Source organism: Triticum aestivum, chromosome 3B (assembly GCF_018294505.1).
Source record: "Triticum aestivum cultivar Chinese Spring chromosome 3B, IWGSC CS RefSeq v2.1, whole genome shotgun sequence".
NCBI lineage: Eukaryota > Viridiplantae > Streptophyta > Magnoliopsida > Poales > Poaceae > Triticum > Triticum aestivum.
The window spans coordinates 179,992,331-180,011,702 of record NC_057801.1 but is presented as its reverse complement, the minus strand read 5'-3'; the positions used below and the strand labels follow the sequence as shown (position 1 = coordinate 180,011,702).

General features: G+C 46.1%; 1 protein-coding gene across 1 annotated transcript; it reads left to right on the top strand.

The window, feature by feature from the left end:
* The first annotated feature begins 227 nt into the window (after positions 1-227).
* LOC123069253 (dol-P-Man:Man(6)GlcNAc(2)-PP-Dol alpha-1,2-mannosyltransferase) lies at positions 228-9,079 on the top strand. The gene is made up of 10 exons (XM_044492064.1): positions 228-583; positions 2,194-2,284; positions 2,407-2,566; positions 2,676-2,896; positions 2,977-3,272; positions 7,537-7,648; positions 7,727-7,865; positions 8,214-8,410; positions 8,492-8,581; positions 8,660-9,079. Exons 1-10 carry the CDS (start codon positions 309-311, stop codon positions 8,849-8,851), a joined length of 1,773 nt encoding a protein of 590 aa, XP_044347999.1. The 5' UTR covers positions 228-308; the 3' UTR covers positions 8,852-9,079.
* Positions 9,080-19,372: the final 10,293 nt, after the last annotated feature.

The following is a 19,372-nucleotide window of genomic DNA, read 5'->3' as shown; positions in this document are numbered from 1 at the left end:
GTGAAGTGGGAATTATTCTTTGCTTATGGTTTAAGTTTCAACCCATGCCCCTGTATTATTTTGGTAAAGAAGCCTAAAAAGAAGGGCCGAAAGCGAAAATGGAAAGAAACAGGGAGAGAGAAGGAATCATTTCAAAAAGCTACCCAGTCAGGGATCCATTTGTAATTTTTCCTTTTTCACTAGACGAAAGAGGAGCAAAAAGATCCAGAAGCTTCTAGTCACACTCACCCTTTGCCTCCGCCGTCCTGAGTCTCGAAGCGAAGGCCACAAGAACCAAGTGAGCCGACCCTCGCCTCCCTGCTCCGGCCATGTCTCTCTCGTCGGCGCGCCAGCGGCGGCCCACGGCGGCGTCGCCGCTAACCGACGACGGGTACTCCAAGGAGGCCAAGGAGAGGAGGCGGCGCACCGACGGCGAGGAGGTGGAGGAGGGCATCCGGTGGTTCCTCCCGTTCCTGGCCCTCGGGCTCCTCCGGCACATGAGCGCGTCCTCCAACCTGATCCACGACTGCGACGAGGTGTTTAACTACTGGGAGCCCCTCCACTTCCTCCTCTACCGCTCCGGCTTCCAGACCTGGGAGTACAGGTACGCTCTCCGACCTCACAGCCACTAGTCTAAACCCTAGCTGTACCGGCCGTTTCGTTGCTTGATTCGTGCTAGTGGATTGGCAGGGGTTTAGGAATGTATGGGTGTGCTCTGATTTGGGTTAGGAGGGAGCTATTATTGGGGGTTTGCCTAGTGATCATCAGTGGGTTTTGGTGGGGATGCACAGATCCGCGTCACTGTGCGGCATAATTTACTCTGATTTCTTCACGGTGTGGGGGCAGCTGCAGGTTACCATGGTCGCGTGTAGTGGGGATGGTTAGGAGGATTTGATGGAATCGTTTGATCGAACTGTTGAAGGGATTTGGGGGTGTATGCATTTGCTCATTCAGTTATTTTGAAGGTTTACTGTTCCGAAAGGGATCGTCTAGCACCTATGCTTCTTAGTAAGCTAGAACACTTGTGAAATAGGGTGCTCTAGGTTTGGTGGAAGTAGTGAAGTTTGCAAGTTCGCAGCTCGAGCATCTAAATGTGGATTCAAAGTGGACAAACAAATTAGTGTTTACACTTTCCTTACCCTGGCTGCATATGCCTTGCTTAGTGCCTTGGTTTTATCTGGTGATTTGAAGGGTCGAAGATGCAAAATTTTAGGTTTTGTTCCAGTGATAATGTGGCCGGGGTTTGTTGAATTGTTTCCATGGTTTCAGTGTTACGGAAAAAAAATCGTCGCTTCCTCCTTAATATCTGTGGAATGTTGATTCGAAGTAATAGAGATTTTTAGTCGGGTAGAGGTTATGATGGAGAAGTCATGACGGTAGAAACGGCATTAGTTTATCTGTATTTGATGACTTTAGTTCAAGGTTGATTTATAGTAATGTAGAAATCATGATGCTGTTTGATGTAGAAATCACGGCACAGAAGATATCTGTTTAGTGACAGAAATGGTCCATTGTTTGTTTCAGAAATTAAGAAATGATGGTTAATTTAACTGTATTTTGATGACATCATTTATTGACTTACCAACCCTTGCCATACTCTCTCCGTCCCAAAATAAGTGTCGTTGATTTAGTACAACCCTGTACTAAAGTTGTACTAAATCAACGGCGCTTATATTGGGACGGAGGCAGTATTATGCATCTCCTAAGCTTAAAATTAAGTTTTGATACTTCACTAACATGTACTGCCAACGCTTATTCTAAAATGCCAATATGCCATTTGGAAGGTGCATTTGAATTTTAGACAAAGGTTCCAATGCTCTGCATTCATTGGGGTTGGAACCTCAGTTTGATGGGCATTAGGTTGCTGATATTCTTGTCTTATACACACGGAAGATTGTATTATAGTGATTTCAAATTAGGAAAGGCATCTGCAATTGTGGCTGAAATTTTTCTTCCATGGATATATGATATGTAATGGCATATCTAGTGCATGAAGCTTAACACCTGTGACCTGCAATATTATCCGATTTTTCCTTGAGTACACCTACATACATAGAGGACTTCATGTGTATTTGTACAGAAACTAGAGATTATTAGACAATAAATCTAACTGCAAGTTTTTTTGTATTTTTTTGCAAATAAGTTTTTTTTTTGTATTATTGACATCAATAGGAGGACTTTGATTTTGATTCTCCATAATTGTATGTTTTGCAGTTCCGACCATGCTCTTAGGTCATATTTGTACCTTTTCATTCATGGTCTTGTAGCTGGTCCTGCTTCATCAATCTTTGGCGGTGAACACAAGGTTTGCAGCGTTTTACTCTGTACTTTATTCTCGTTTGTTAGACCTGCTAATTATTCCCTTATAGTTGCACTATCTTTGTCTAGTGTTAATCACATTTGACCTATTCTGCTGTGCTTGTAAAGGTTCGTGTGTTCTACGCTGTGAGAATCTTTCTTGGACTTCTATCGACTATAACAGAAACTGTTCTGGTAGTTGCTCTTTCAAGAAGATATGGAAAGAGACTTGCATGCTATGTCCTTGCAATGCTATGCTTAACCAGTGGCTGCTTCTTTGCTAGTACCAGTATGTTTCTCATCTTACAATTTCTATTACCATGTCCATATGGAAGCTCTATTGCAGATGTTTATTCAAACTAGAACATTGACTTTATCTTATTTAATCTGTATTGCAGGTTTCTTGCCAAGTTCGTTCTCCATGTATGCTGTAACACTTTCATCGGCACTCTTCCTTCTAGAGAAATATGCTTGTGCAGTCTCTGTTGCAGCTGCTGGAGTAATTCTTGGCTGGCCTTTCTCGATTTTGGTGTTTCTCCCTGTCACTGTTTACTCATTACTCAGGGGACATTTTAAAAGGGTTTTTCTGTCTGGACTTTTGACTTCACTATGCCTTCTTGTAAGTAACGCCATTACAGTATCAGTATTTTACGATGTGAAAAAGTCCATTTTTATCTGATTATCACAAATTTGTGCTAGGTCCTTTCGGTTGTTGCTGATTATTACAGCTATGGTAGATGGACATCATCCGTGTTCAATCTTCTAAAATATAATGTGCTTGGTGGTGGTGAAAGTCACTTGTACGGAACAGAGGGGGCTTCATTCTACTTCAGGAATGCATTCAATAACTTCAATTTCGCATTTGTTTTGGCTCTGCTTTTCGTGGGGGTTGCACTATCTGCAAGGAAGAAATATGCCCCAGATCTGTTGATAGTTGTCTCTCCTGTCTACATTTGGCTGGCTTTCATGTCTTTGCAGGCGCATAAAGAAGAAAGGTAAGCATCAAAGTGTAAAACAATCTTATCAATCAGTTTAACATGTAATATAAGGAAATCAACTTCAAGTGACAACTAGAAATAGTCGTTTATGTTAGTCTATTGGTAAGCCTAAAAAGAAGCTGCATCAATGTAGCGTATACTCCTGTATCACTTGCATGGTTAGATAGCTTTATTTGATTCATCAAGGGGTGCCTTTTCTTCCAGTTTATTTATGTTATTTGTATCCCTTCAGTTCAAATTGTTTGCTTGTTGACTGTTGCAGTAACAACTAGCAGTCAATTAGTGTGATCTTCCTGAGTTCAGATGCAATAGTGAGGTGTTCCCAAACTGTGCGTTAACCTATAAGCTTCCAAATTTGTCAATTTGTTTGGTTTTCTTATGCGTACCCATTAACACAGTTGAGTTGTACTCTTACATTTGAACTCCCTTAATATAACTTACAAACAACAACAACAACAACAAAGCCTTTAGTCCCAAACAAGTTGGGGTGGATAGCAAGCTTCCACGCACCCCTGTCCATAGCTAGCTCTTTGTCGATACTCCAATCCTTCAGGTCTCTCTTAACGGACTCCTCCCATGTCAAATTCGGTCGACCCCGCCCTCTCTTGACATTCTCCGCACGCTTTAGCCGTCCGCTATGCACTGGAGCTTCTGGAGGCCTGCGCTGAATATGCCCAAACCATCTCAGACGATGTTGGACAAGCTTCTCCTCAATTGGTGCTACCCCAACTCTATCTCGTATATCATCATTCCGGACTCGATCCTTCCTCGTGTGGCCACACATCCATCTCAACATACGCATCTCCGCCACACCTAACTGTTGAACATGTCGCCTTTTAGTCGGCCAACACTCCGCGCCATACAACATTGCGGGTCAAACCGCCGTCCTGTAGAACTTGCCTTTTAGCTTTTGTGGCACTCTCTTGTCACAGAGAATGCCAGAAGCTTGGCGCCACTTCATCCACCCGGCTTTGATTCGATGGTTCACATCTTCATCAATACCCCCATCCTCCTGCAACATTGACCCCAAATACCGAAAGGTGTCCCTCCGAGGTACCACCTGGCCATCAAGGCTAACCTCCTCCTCACACCTAGTAGTACTGAAACCGCACATCATGTACTCGGTTTTAGTTCTACTAAGCCTAAACCCTTTCGATTCCAAGGTTTGTCTCCATAACTCTAACTTCCTATTTACCCCCGTCCGACTATCGTCGACTAGCACCACATCATCCGCAAAGAGCATACACCATATGATATCTCCTTGTATATCCCTTGTGACCTCATCCATCACCAATGCAAAAAGATAAGGGCTCAAAGCTGACCCCTGATGCAGTCCTATCTTAATCGGGAAGTCATCGGTGTCGACATCACTTGTTCGAACACTTGTCACAACATTATCGTACACGTCCTTGATGAGGGTAATGTACTTTGCTGGAACTTTGTGTTTCTCCAAGGCCCACCACATGACATTCCGCGGTATCTTATCATAGGCCTTCTCCAAGTCAATGAACACCATATGCAAGTCCTTCTTTTGCTCCCTATATCTCTCCATAAGTTGTCGTACCAAGAAAATGGCTTCCATGGTCGACCTCCCAGGCATGAAACCAAACTGATTTTTGGTCACGCTTGTCATTCTTCTTAAGCGGTGCTCAATGACTCTCTCCCATAGCTTCATTGTATGGCTCATCAGCTTAATTCCACGGTAATTAGTACAACTCTGAACATCCCCCTTGTTCTTGAAGATTGGTACTAATATACTCCGTTTCCATTCTTCTGGCATCTTGTTTGCCCGAAAAATGAGGTTGAAAAGCTTGGTTAGCCATACTATCGCTATGTCCCCGAGACCTTTCCACACCTCAATGGGGATACAATCAGGGCCCATCGCCTTGCCTCCTTTCATCCTTTTTAAAGCCTCCTTCACCTCAGACTCCTGGTGCGCCGCACAAAACGCATGCTAGTCTCATCAAAGGAGTCGTCCAGTTCAATGGTAGAACTCTCATTCTCCCCATTGAATAGCTTGTCGAAGTACTCCCGCCATCTATGCTTAATCTCCTCGTCCTTCACCAAGAGTTGGCCTGCTCCGCCCTTGATGCATTTGACTTGGCCAATATCCCTCGTCTTCCTCTCCCGGATCTTAGCCATCTTATAGATGTCCCTTTCACCTTCCTTCGTGCCTAACCGTTGGTAGAGGTCCTCATATGCCCGACCCCTTGCTTCACCAACAACTCACTTTGCGGCCTTCTTCGCCATCTTGTACTTCTCTATGTTGTCTGCACTCCTATCCAGGTATAGGCGTCTGAAGCAATCTTTCTTCTCTTTAATCGCCTTCTGGACATCATCATTCCACCACCAGGTATCCTTATCTTCGCTTCTCCTTCCCCTGGACACTCCAAACTCCTCCAAGGCCACCTTACGAATGCAAGTCGTCATCTTCATCCACACATTGTCCGCATCCCCTCCTTCCTCCCAAGGGCCCTCCTTAATTACCCTCTCCTTGAACACCTGAGCTACCTCCCCCTTGAGCTTCCACCACTTAGTTCTAGCGACTTTGGCACGCTTATCCTGCTGGACACGAATCCGAAAGCGGAAGTCAGCAACCACCAACTTATGTTGGGGTACAACACTCTCTCCAGGTATCACCTTACAGTCTAGGCACGCACGCCTATCTTCTCTTCTCGAGAGGATGAAATCAATCTGGCTAGAGTGTTGGCCACTACTAAAAGTCACCAGATGTGATTCTCTCTTTCTAAAGAGGGTGTTAGCTACAATCATGTTGTAGGCTAGAGCAAAGCTTAAGACATCTTCTCCTTCTTGATTCCTGATGCCATAGCCAAAGCCCCCATGCGCCCCTTCAAAACCTGTGTTAGATGTACCCACGTGGCCATTGAGGTCTCCTCCTATGAAGAGCTTCTCACCAATCGGTACACTCCTAACCATGTCTTCCAAGCCTTCCCAGAACTCCCTCTTGGTGTTCTCATTGTGGCCTACTTGCGGGGCATACGCGCTGATAACATTGAGAACCAAGTCCTCAACTACCAGCTTGACCAGGATAATCCGATCCCCACGTCTCTTGACGTCTACCACTCCATACTTGAGGCTCTTGTTGATCAAGATGCCTACGCCATTTCTGTTTGCAGCCGTCCCCGTGTACCACAGCTTGAAGCCGGTATCCTCCACCTCCTTCGCCTTCTGTCCTCTCCATTTGGTTTTTTGGACGCAAAGGATATCAACACCTCTCCTCACCGCTGCATCAACTAGCTCCCGAAGCTTCCCTGTCAGAGACCCTACGTTCCAGCTACCTAAGCGAATCCTCCTAGGCTCGGCTAGCTTCCTTACCCTTCGCACTCGTCGAGTCAAATGCGAAGACCCTTGCTCATTTTTCACTACATCCGGGCGCCGATGTAGCGCGCCACTAAGGATGCGACAACCCGATCCTCGCTCACTTGCCACCGTATCCGGATCAAGATACGGCGCGCCACTTGAGGAGTGACGGCCCGGCCCTTGCCCATTTTCCACCACACCCGGGTTCCGATGTGGCGCGTCGCTGAGAGGGTTACGCCCCAACGAAAATCTTTTGGGTTTCATCTCCATAAGAGTGGCTGAGTTTTTACGTTGGCTCGCCAAGCTTATCACAACCCTCCTCCTTTACCCGGGCTTGGGACCGGCTATGTTGAGACAACATAGGCGGAGTTCCCTTAATATAACTTAACATTCAATAAATCTAATTTTAAGCAGCTTATATGAAACCAATTTTATGTATTCCATGGTCAGCCAAACCAACCAATCTAGTCCTATGTGATGCAAACCATTCTGACTATTTGCTAGTTGCTACTGGTAACCTATTGGATTAGAGTTTTCTGGTATGTGTATAATTGTTTAGAAGAACCACTGGTTTTCTGTATATTCTTGTCGTCATTGTTTTTGATCTACAGGAATGACACCCTGTTTGCGCTGTCTAAAAGTAACTATATGAACAAAAAAAATTTAATATATTCTTCTAATCCGAGGGCAGGCCTGGCGCAGTGGTGAAGTCCTCCCCACTTGTGCCAAGAGGTCCTGGGTTCGAACCAGCCTCTCTGCATTGCACTTTGCAGGGGTAAGACTAGGTTCTTATAATCCCTCCCCAGACCCCACCTTGTGTGGGAGCTTCTATGCACTGGGTCTGTCCTTTATATTCTTCTAATCCTGCTGGTTAATGCTACTCCATGCATGAAAGCTATAGAAACTAAAACCACACCCTTTCCTCAATCTGTTTGTGCAGGTTTCTCTATCCAATTTATCCATTGATATGTGTAGCAGCAGCTTCTGTTATTGACAGCTTTCCTTACTTTTTCCACGACAAATATGCAAATGAGCAGTCAATTTTTGAGAAGGTTAGCTTGGCATCCTTTATCGCACTTATGTGTTTTAGGGACTGGTGATGGTTTTATATTTTCTGATATATTTGACAGATAGCGAAGGGTCTGCGGCCTTTGATCCTAGGCTTTATTTTGTGCACCTCACACAGCCGAACATTCTCTATGTTGAATGGATACGGTGCTCCTCTGCAAATCTATCAGCATCTAGAATATCATGAAGATACTGGGCCTGGTAAGGACCTAACTATATGCTCATTGAACAGGTTTCTCTTGTATAAACATTTATAGTATTGGCCTTTACCTGCCTATTATACACAGCTATTAGGCATGTCAGCTGTAGCATTAGACACTACAGAGAAATAAATGGCTTTCATCGTTACATCTATTACCACGATTTGCTGTAACCTCATTCTATAGGGCTGCCTTATTGTAGAGGTAGTTCCACAAATGCAGCCGTTACGTTAGTTTTTAAGCATATTTATGTAGCATCGAGCAAACCTTCAGTAAAAATTTATTATCCTTGATATGTTGACAGCATAAAGCTCTTTGAACTAACTAGCTATAACCTGTTTCTGCACAGGATCTATTCTGTGTGTTGGAAGTGAGTGGCACCGCTATCCTTCGTCATTCTTCGTACCCTCCTATATCAGCGAAGTTCGCTGGATAGATGACGGTTTCAGAGGCCTTCTCCCATTTCCCTTCAACGAAACCCTGGGAGGCACCACTGCTGCTCCATCTTATTTCAATACCAAGAACAAGGCCTCCGACAAGCAATATGTACTCCCCTTTCCTAGAAGTTCTACGACATACCTTTTCCTCTGATGATACTCTGTAACGCTTGCTCTTTTTTGGTCGCAGTTGAAGGACATTGGAGCATGCAACTTACTGATGGAGCTTGATCTGAGGCGGCCTTACCCCTCTCGTGGAAACGACCTGTCAACATGGGAGGTAAATCAGTACTCTAAATTATCTCAATGCGTTAAATGTGAGTTCTGCATCTGATAATTATTTTGCAAACTCTTCCAGACATTGGCGTCGCTACCGTTTCTAGACAGAGAGCTTTCGCCGGCACTATACCGGTCGTTCTTCATACCATACCAATGGGAGCACAAGAATGTTTTCGGCCTGTACAAGTTGCTGAGGAGGCTTCCTACTGACCAAGGGCAACTCAAAGCTAACTCATCGGGAGGACATGCCGCATTTGCTTCTGTGAGCTGAATCTTAGGTTTAGCCGGATCGACTGATTAGCGAATTTTGTTTCCTAGATTTTCATTCTGATGGGCGTTCCCCCGGTTTGAGAAATGAGGGCTATGTTATGTGTAGGCTTTGTAGACTGGTTCGTCCCAATCCAACACACGGAGTTGTCCAACTGAATTCCTTTTCCAGCTCTCCTGACTGATGATGCTGTGAGACTATTAATGATAAGAAAAATATGTATGCAGAACATTCCTACAAGAACAGGGAATGAAGAACATGTACGTAAGAGAAATCTCCGAATCAGTAGGGGAACATGAGAGGGAGTGGGAAATGATTCAAGCGTGTCTCTAGCACGCCATAGATATCAACGGAGGGAGTGCAACCGATCAAATCTCTACTACCTAAAACAAACGGAGGGTTCCGTTTCCCCTCTTACGTTTCGTCGAACCTAGTATTTCGTTCGCTCGTCGTCCAGTCGTACGTAGCACTCTCCTCCGCTTCGCCAAGCACATGGGCCGAAGCCCAGCCCCCCGTGAGCCAGCCTACAACACAAGCAGACGGTCTGGCGCGGTGGCGTTAGGGTTAGCGCTGTCGCCCAGCCCCATGCCCCCATCCTCAGCCCGTCCTTCTGCTCCTTGGCCGCCGCTCGACCTCCACAGCCGCACCTCGCCGAAGGTTGCTGCCTCCAGCTATGGACTCGCCGCATCCCACCAGTGCGCCGCCGGCCGACCCTAGGCATCACGCTCATGCCGCCCCACCATCGATCCCTTGTGCCGTTCCGCCCATTGCCGTTAGATACCCCTCCGCCGCTGCCCACGTCCTCCCCGATCGACTCAACCTCCACTAACGTGTCGCCGCTCTGACCACCGAGTCCTTACCAACTGCAACCTCGACGATCCTCCTTTCCATGCGCTTTCGCATCCTCTGCGACCCTGGCACCTCACGGTCTCTACAAGTGCCTCGCCGGCGATGGAACACATTTCTATCTCATTGTTTTCTTTCTTCCATCCCCCACCCCACACAGGCCACGCACACAAGTGAACGAGAGAGAGAGAGAGACCCCCCACCCCACACAGGCCAAGCACACGAGAGAGAGAGAGAACGTCATGTGTTCTTCACGGGGAGTCCAACCCAATCCAAGGTCAGTGTTCAGTTTCCAATTCTCCTTTCATGGATTCGCATACTCTTGTTCTCGTGTATGAAAGACAGTTTGGATTGATGCTGCTATCGGCCATTGGTTATGTGGGAAGAGATTGGTTTTTGTTTTCGTGGTGCAATGTGCAATTTCGTCTGGTCCTAGATCAAGTAGAGAGGAAAGATGTTGGCTATGCTTCTTCATCAGGATGTTCTGTCTATATAAATTCCTTCCATTCCATTTCATTGTATTCTCGGTTCCAGTTGTGCACTCTGTTGTGTGTTCTCGTTTCAGCCAAGCACCATTGATAAATAGTCTCGGCAATAATTGCAGAGTGCCATGATGTAAATAAAATTTTCAAATGTGTACGACTCATTTGTAACATTATCCATATGATAAACAGAACAAAGCAAAATATATAGCAGCTACTCCTTTTTTTTTGTTCAAAGCATAAAAGGTAAGCAACGGTGTCAACAATGTCACAAACTCTCTGTAACTTTTGCTTTCATGTCCTGAAGATTGTCTCCAATCAACCATAGCAAGCTGCTCAGTCATACCATTGAATTTTGCTTTTATAACTTTCAAATGTTTTTTATTAAGCTATTCCCTGGAATATGACCTCTGATATATTGGTGTATTTGTTCACTCTTTGAAGCTTATTGCCTCTTGATGCATAAACCAACAAGGAGCTTGCTGTTCAAGCATAGGAAGAACATCTTGATGTTGATTCCCCTTTTCATACGAGATTTTTACAAAAATATCCATCAGTATCTTATTGTTTAGGAATGATAGAAATTCTGCAATGATCGTCAGAAGATATTGCTTTACAATTTCTTCACTGTAATCTTATGCTACAACATATGTCTAACTTATTTCTCTTTGTACCAGTTTATTTGCCTGATTTTGAATTGGAGCTTACCGTTCACTGAAGGAGAATACTATAATAACATGGATGTGCTAAAAGGGAAATTAATATCTAAGTTTATTTGTTGCTGGTACACAAAATTGGAGATGATATGCATTTATGTAATTCTTGCACCTTTTTTCGGAGAATGTTTCAGATATTAGTCTTAAAAATTTCTGAAAACGATTATCTTTGTCGACGCCTGTCTTTTTTTCGAAATTTTCTCATAATGATATATTTTAAGATTGTCTTGGAAATGACAGGGTCCTCGACTTGTATGAAGTGATGCTCTACTTGAGTGAAGAAGGCAAAATAAATAATAGAATGTGCGTGCGCGCGTGCGTGCGTGATGGTTTAAATGAATATGGTTTCCGACAATAAAATTCTGAATTATTCACTTGACCGAAATTTCAAGATATCTATGCTACATTTGGATGAGACTTGTAGCTAAATTTCCCTTAAGGAATGTACATATATGTATCCTGAAGAACCTTGCGGGCTTGCATTGGTGAACTTCAAAGCTCGTTATGAGTCTCTACGGAATTGTTGACAATTGTGTACCTTGTAAAAGTGTCATGGATGTGTGATGGTGAGTGATACTAATATGGATTTAATGCTGGATGGTATATGTCCATTTTAATGTCCAATCTCCCTCTATCCTCTCGCCTCACTGTGTTGTGGTGGCGTCTTGCGACAACAACCATGCCCTCTCCTCACTTTGAGAGATATAAAAAAATCATGAGAGAAAGATGGTTAAATGAAAGGTGGGAGGGAGCTACAGATAGATGAGGGAGGAGGTAAGAAAGAGAGAAGTTTATCACATGATGCTTTTGGAAACCTCAGGTGCACCTTGCTAATGAAAAGCACAACATGAAATGGTATAGCGTAACTACATGATACATCTTCGAAACCCAAAGTGTGTTGGTGGGGTGGTCGGGGGACTACGGCCTGGATGCAGTACTGACATAGGTGACGAGGCAGCTATAGTGCGTGAAATTAGGAGAAGAGTAATTTACCTATAAAAAATTGTTTATGTGTTAGACATCCTAAAGGTTTATGTTACACACATTTATTGCGAAAGTACTAGAATATTTATGTTCCCGTTGCAACGCACGGGCAATTACCTAGTACTGTAATAGGTTAGTACAGTATATACCTAGAGGAATATATTTTCCAAACGATCGAAGAAATTACAAGGGGAATGTTTGTTCCTTTTTTTTTGAACAAGAGAGAGATCCCGAAGGATCCCGTACTATTTATTCAGATAAAGAAAAGTACAGCGTCTTACACAAAGGACCCTGAAGAAACAACAAACGACAAACAAGTCCCAGGACTTTTGCAAGAAGGAACTCAACCTAAAGATGAAAAACGCGATCTGGTCCATATCATTCTCAGCGGATACACCTCGCCGTCGCCGGGGACGAGACCACTTGGGGCGACGAGGGAGCCATAGCAACCAGCCATGGCGACCGCCGGAACGAATATCTGCCTCCCAAATGGCTACAAGGCCGGGAGGAATGGGGATGGCCGCCCTTCGGCCAGAAGAAGCAGCAGAATGACGGCGACGACCGGCCATCGACCGCCACAGCAGGCGCCAGCGCCCCCACCGCAATAGCTGCTGCTGTTGAGCTCGAACCCGATCTGACATCTTCAGATGACCGCTCCTCCCAAGATCCCGCTCCATCACTGCAACGGCTTGAAGAAACCGGGAGAATCGGCTGGCCTTCCTCCAGATCCGGGGCACGAAGACCACGCGCTTATTTAGAGAGCTAGCACCAGAAACATCATCTCCCCTTCGCCACCACCATGGGAGAAGAGCAGAAGATGTCACCGGCGACCACCAGGCGCTGCGCGCAAGCGGCGGTGGGTTGCGCTCCATCGGCATGACGCCAAACACTGGCACAAGGCCAAACTCCACAAAGGAAACACCTAGACTAGGCCTACTATTTACAACAGAGCACCACGCACCTCTCCCATCTCCTTCCCGACCGGTGTCGCCGGCGGCAAAGATCCAGGATCGGGCCGGGCCCGAGTCGCTCTCGTGGTCGCCTCTCTCGAACAGTAGAGAGAACGGTGATGGTTTGTTTGGGTTCTGCTCGGAATGTTTGTTCCTTGGAAATCTAAACAAGTCCAAATATATTTATTTATGCTTTTTTTGCGGGGTAAATATTTATTTATGCTACTCCTAACATTACATCGTTGCTCAAAATGCCTACATGCTAATCAGGATCAGAACAGCTAAGAACCCGATAAGTGACACACCTGTGGCATGAACAGATGGCAAACTCTGAACATTTTCTGATGGCAAGTTTAGTAACGCGAGTATGGCAACTTTCTTTTTTAATGGCAAGTTTCTTTTTTTTTGGGGGGGGGGGGGGGGGGAGGGGGTGTCTGGATGACAGCTTAAGTTGTAAAAAAAATGTCAGGCCGGAGTGTTTCATGCCACACGTGTAGCACTTATCATTTGGGCAAAAATAATGAGTGAAGACTATAAAGGAAAATGGTGCCAAAAGCGGAACAGGATAAAAAATTGCAATTTACAAAACTAATTCCACGATTATTTATTTGGAGGCTTTATTAGGAACAACTCTTTGTGATGTCACTCTCGATGTCGCTCTTGCACCCATGCCTGCTCGCCTCCTGGCTCCGTCGCGCTGCTGATCAACTCCACCCCGTCCCCGCCGCCGCCTCTAGATCCAGTCCCGCCGCTTGCTCCCCACGCCTCGCTCTCGTTCCTCGTCTCTACATGGAATGGAGGACATATGGGGGGAGCGAAGAGCAGTTCCAGATCTGGGACGAAACTGCGCATGGAGATGGGCGCCACGCGATGGTGGAGGCGCAAGGGGAAGCAAGTGTCGTCGCCTCCATCATGCTCATCCAAGCTGGTGTCGCACCCACTGGCGCCCTGGGTGGAGACTACAGTAGAGCATGCGGAGTAGGTCGTAGCCAGGGAGATGGGCGGCGCCCCAATGCTCATCTAAGTGGGTCGGGGATCGCGCGGTGAGTTTGATGAACAATACTTGGACTCTCGTGCATCTGGAGATGCTGGAGAAATCGAATCGGCCCGCAACACTCAATGAGAAATTTCTCTAGAAGCAACTTGCGGCGGGCATGGCGGAACTCAAGTCAGTGGAGTTGGATTAGGAGTTGCAAGTGATGCAGGAGGAAATTGCTCAGCAACACCCTGCAACTCAAGTGGAAAGGAATCAATGCCCTTCCCACCATTGAGAGGCTCAGACTCAGATTCAGCTGCCATCGGAGGTGATTTGGATGTTCTGACCCGTGAGCCTGGCGATGCCCCTAGGAGTGAATGTCAGTCGTCGCCTTCTTATTTCGGTTAGCCACTGTTGCACGGTCTGGATCCATAGGCACATTCAATACCTTCCCCTACTTCCATTGCCACTCGGCTTGCCCAAGTGTCTCCCTGGAGAAAAAATGGATCCAAGCTCCTCTTATCCTCTGACGGAGGAGGAACTAGCTTCATAGCTTCAAATGATGCACCGAGCAAGGCTAGCCAGATCATAGACATTCAAGAAGGCTAGAAGGAAACCGATAGTGACAATTGCAACCAGAACCAACCAGGAGGAGCGTGCCCTCATGCTGACAAGGATTGATGGACTGGAGTGGGCAAGGGGAGAAGCACAGTCATCGGATCCCGAGCAGCGTGCGAGGTGGATGAGTTTCCTCATGGACAACCCACTTCCTTATAACCCCTCTGGTTGGATTACAATTGGATTCCCCTCTCCTACGGATGTTGAATGCTTCATCGTTGTGCCACACTCCTCCGATGAGGTTGCCTCCTCAGCTGTAGCATGTAGGTCACTAGAGTGGGGGAAATCTCTTGCTTCGCCTATCCTCCTTTCCACCGGGCCCGTGGTGTCAGTCGGGAAGATAGAAGCAAAGGGAAAGTCAACATGTTCCTATATTGGATGGAGATGCGGGAATCAAAGAATCTTTAGGCCAGATGTGGGACGTGTGAATCCTCTCCTAAGGTTTTCCTTCTCTCCCGCCCATTCTAGCCGCCCACCCTTTCGCCCACTCAAATTGCTTCCCAGTTGTTCTTGATCAGGGAGATCCCCAAAGCTGTTGGAAATATGCCCTAGAGGCAATAATAAAATGATTATTATTATATTTCCTTGTTCATGATAATTGTCTATTATTCATGCTATAATTGTGTTATCCGGAAATCATAATACATGTGTGAATACATAAACCATAACATGTCCCTAGTGAGCCTCTAGTTGACTAGCTCGTTGATCAATAGATAGTCATGGTTTCCTAACTATGGACATTGGATGTCATTGATAACGGGATCACATCATTAGGAGAATGATGTGATGGACAAGACCCAATCCTAAGCATAGCACAAGATCGTGTAGTTCGTTTGCTAGAGCTTTTCCAATGTCAAGTACCATTTCCTTATACCATGAGATCGTGTAACTCCCGGATGCCGTAGGATTGCTTTGGGTGTACCAAACGTCACAACATAACTAGGTGACTATAAAGGTATACTACAGGTATCCCCGAAAGTATCTGTTGGGTTGACACGGATCGAGACTGGGATTTGTCACTCCGTATGACGGAGAGGTATCCCTGGGCCCACTCGATAATGCATCATCATAATGAGCTCAATGTGACCAAGTGTTTGGTCACGGGATCATGCATTACGGTACGAGTAAAGTGACTTGCCGGTAATGAGATTGAACGAGGTATCGGGATACCGACGATTGAATCTCGGGCAAGTAACGTACCGATTGACAAAGGGAATTGTATACGGGATTACTTGAATCCTCGACATCGTGGTTCATCCGATGAGATCATTGAGGAGCATGTGGCAGCCAACATGGGCATCCAGATCCCGCTGTTGGTTATTGACCGGAGAGTCATCTCGGTCATGTCTGCGTGTCTCCCGAACCCGTAGGGTCTACACACTTAAGGTTCGGTGACGCTAGGGTTGTAGAGATATTAGTATGCGGTAACCCGAAAGTTGTTCGGAGTCCCGGATGAGATCCCGAACGTCACAAGGAGTTCCGGAATGGTCCGGAGGTGAAGAATTGTACATAGGAAGTCCATTTTCGGCCACCGAGAAATTTTCGGGGTTCATCGGTATTGTACCGAGACCACCGGAAGGGTCCCGGGGGTCCACCGGGTGGGGCCACCTATCCCGGAGGGCCCCATGGGCTGAAGTGGGAGGGGAACCAGCCCCTGGTGGGCTGGTGCACCCCCCTTGGGCCTCCCCCTACGCATAGGGTTGGAAACCCTAGGAGTGGGGGCGCCCCACTTGGCTTGGGGGGCAAGTTCCCCCCCTTGGCCGCCCCCCCTTTGAGATTCAATCTCTAGGGGGTCGGCGCCCCCCAAGGCCTCTATATAAAGAGGGGGGAGGGAGGGCTGCGCATCCCTGCTCCTGGCGCCTCCCTCTCCCTCTCGCTGAGCTTGGCGAAGCCCTGCCGAGATCGCCGCTACTTCCACCACCACGCCGTTGTGCTGCTGGATCTCCATCAACCTCTCCCTCCCCCTTGCTGGATCAAGAAGGAGGAGATGTCTTCCCCAAACGTACGTGTGTTGAACGCGGAGGTGCCGTCCGTTCGGCACTAGGATCTTCGGTGATTTGGATCACGACGAGTATGACTCCCTCAACTCCGTTCTCTTGAACGCTTCCGCGCGTGATCTACAAGGGTATGTAGATGCACTCCTCTCTCTCGTTGCTAGATGAATCCATAGATTGATCTTGGTGAAGCGTAGAAATTTTTTATTTTCTGCAACGTTCCCCAACAGTGGCATCATGAGCTAGGTCTATGCGTAGTTTCTATGCACGAGTAGAACACAATCTTGTTGTGGGCGTAGATGTTGTCAATTTTCTTGCCACTACTAGTCTTATCTTGTTTCAGCGGTATCGTGGGATGAAGCGGCCCGGACTGACCTTACACGTACGCTTACGTGAGACAGGTTCCACCGACTGACATGCACTAGTTGCATAAGGTGGCTAGCGGGTGTCTGTCTCTCCCACTTTAATCAGATCGGATTCGATGAAAAGGGTCCTTATGAAGGGTAAATAGAAATTGGCATATCACGTTGTGGTTTTACGTAGGTAAGAAACGTTCTTGCTAGAACCCTATTGCAGCCACGTAAAAACATGCAACAACAATTAGAGGACGTCTAACTTGTTTTTGCAGCATATGCCTTGTGATGTGATATGGCCAAAAAGGTTGTGATGAATGATATATATGTGATGTATGAGATTGATCATGTTCTTGTAATAGGAATCACGACTTGCATGTCGATGAGTATGACAACCGGCAGGAGCCATAGGAGTTGTCTTAATTATTGTATGACCTGCGTGTCAATGAATAAACGCCATGTAATTACTTTACTTTATTGCTAAACCGTTAGCCATAGTAGTAGAAGTAATAGTTGGCGAACAACTTCATGGAGACACGATGATGGAGATCATGATGATGGAGATCATGGTGTCATGCCGGTGACGAAGATGATCATGGCGCCCCGAAGATGGAGATCAAAGGAGCAATATGATATTGGCCATATCATGTCACTATTTGATTGCATGTGATGTTTATCATGTTTTTGCATCTTATTTGCTTAGAACGACGGTAGTAAATAAGATGATCCCTCACAATAATTTCAAGAAAGTGTTCCCCCTAACTGTGCGCCGTTGCGAAAGTTCGTTGTTTCGAAGCACCACGTGATGATCGGGTGTGATAGATTCCAACGTCCACATACAACGGGTGTAAGACAGATTTACACATGCAAAACACTTAGGTTGACTTGACGAGCCTAGCATGTACAGACATGGCCTCGGAACACAAGAGACCGAAAGGTCGAACATGAGTCGTATGGAAGATACGATCAACATGGAGATGTTCACCGATGATGACTAGTCCGTCTCACGTGATGATCGGACACGGTCTAGTTGAGTCGGATCATGTATCACTTAGATGACTAGAGGGATGTCTAATCTGAGTGGGAGTTCATTAAATAATTTGATTAGATGAACTTAATTATCATGAACTTAGTCTAAAAACTTTGCAAAATGTCTTGTAGATCAAATGGCCAACGCTCATGTCAACCTCAACTTCAACGCGTTCCTAGAGAAAACCAAGCTGAAAGATGATGGCAGCAACTATACGGACTGGGTCCGGAACCTGAGGATCATCCTCATAGCTGCCAAGAAAGCATATGTCCTAGAAGCACCGCTATGTGAAGCACCCATCCCAGAGAACCAAGACGTTATGAACGCTTGGCAGTCGCGTGCTGATGATTACTCCCTCGTTCAGTGCGGCATGCTTTACAGCTTAGAACCGGGGCTCCAAAAGCGTTTTGAGCAACACGGAGCATATGAGATGTTCGAAGAGCTGAAAATGGTTTTCCAAGCTCATGCCCGGGTCGAGAGATATGAAGTCTCCGACAAGTTCTACAGTTGTAAGATGGAGGAAAATAGTTCTGTCAGTGAGCACATACTCAAAATGTCTGGGTTGCACAACCGCTTGTCCCAGCTGGACATTAACCTCCCGGACGAGGCGGTCATTGACAGAATCCTTCAGTCGCTCCCACCTAGCTACAAGAGCTTTGTGATGAACTACAATATGCAGGGGATGGTGAAAACTATTCCTGAAGTATTTTCAATGCTGAAATCAGCGGAGGTGGAAATCAAAAAGGAACATCAAGTGTTGATGGTCAATAAAACCACTAGTTTCAAGAAAGGCAAGGGTAAGAAGAACTTCAAGAAGGACGACAAGGGAGTTGCCGCGCCCGGTAAGCCAGTTGCCGGGAAGAAGCCAAAGAATGGACCCAAACCTGAGACTGGGTGCTTTTATTGCAAGGGAAGGGACACTGGAAGCGGAACTGCCCCAAATACTTAGCGGACAAGAAGGCCGGCAACACTAAAGGTATATGTGATATACATGTAATTGATGTGTACCTTACCAGTACTCGTAGTAGCTCCTGGGTATTTGATACTGGTGCGGTTGCTCATATTTGTAACTCAAAACAGGAGCTGCGGAATAAGCGGAGACTGGCGAAGGACGAGGTGACGATGCGCGTCGGGAATGGTTCCAAGGTCGATGTGATCGCCGTCGGCACGCTACCTCTACATTTACCTACGGGATTAGTTTTAAACCTCAATAATTGTTATTTAGTGCCAGCTTTGAGCATGAACATTGTATCTGGATCTCGTTTAATACGAGATGGCTACTCATTTAAATCCGAGAATAATGGTTGTTCTATTTATATGAGAGATATGTTTTATGGTCATGCCCCGCTGGTCAATGGTTTATTCTTAATGAATCTCGAACGTGATGTTACACATATTCATAGTGTGAATACCAAAAGATGTAAGATTGATAATGATAGTCCCACATATCTGTGGCACTGCCGCCTTGGTCACATTGGTGTCAAACGCATGAAGAAGCTCCATACAGATGGACTTTTGGAGTCTCTTGATTTGAATCATTTGACACGTGCGAACCATGCCTCATGGGTAAAATGA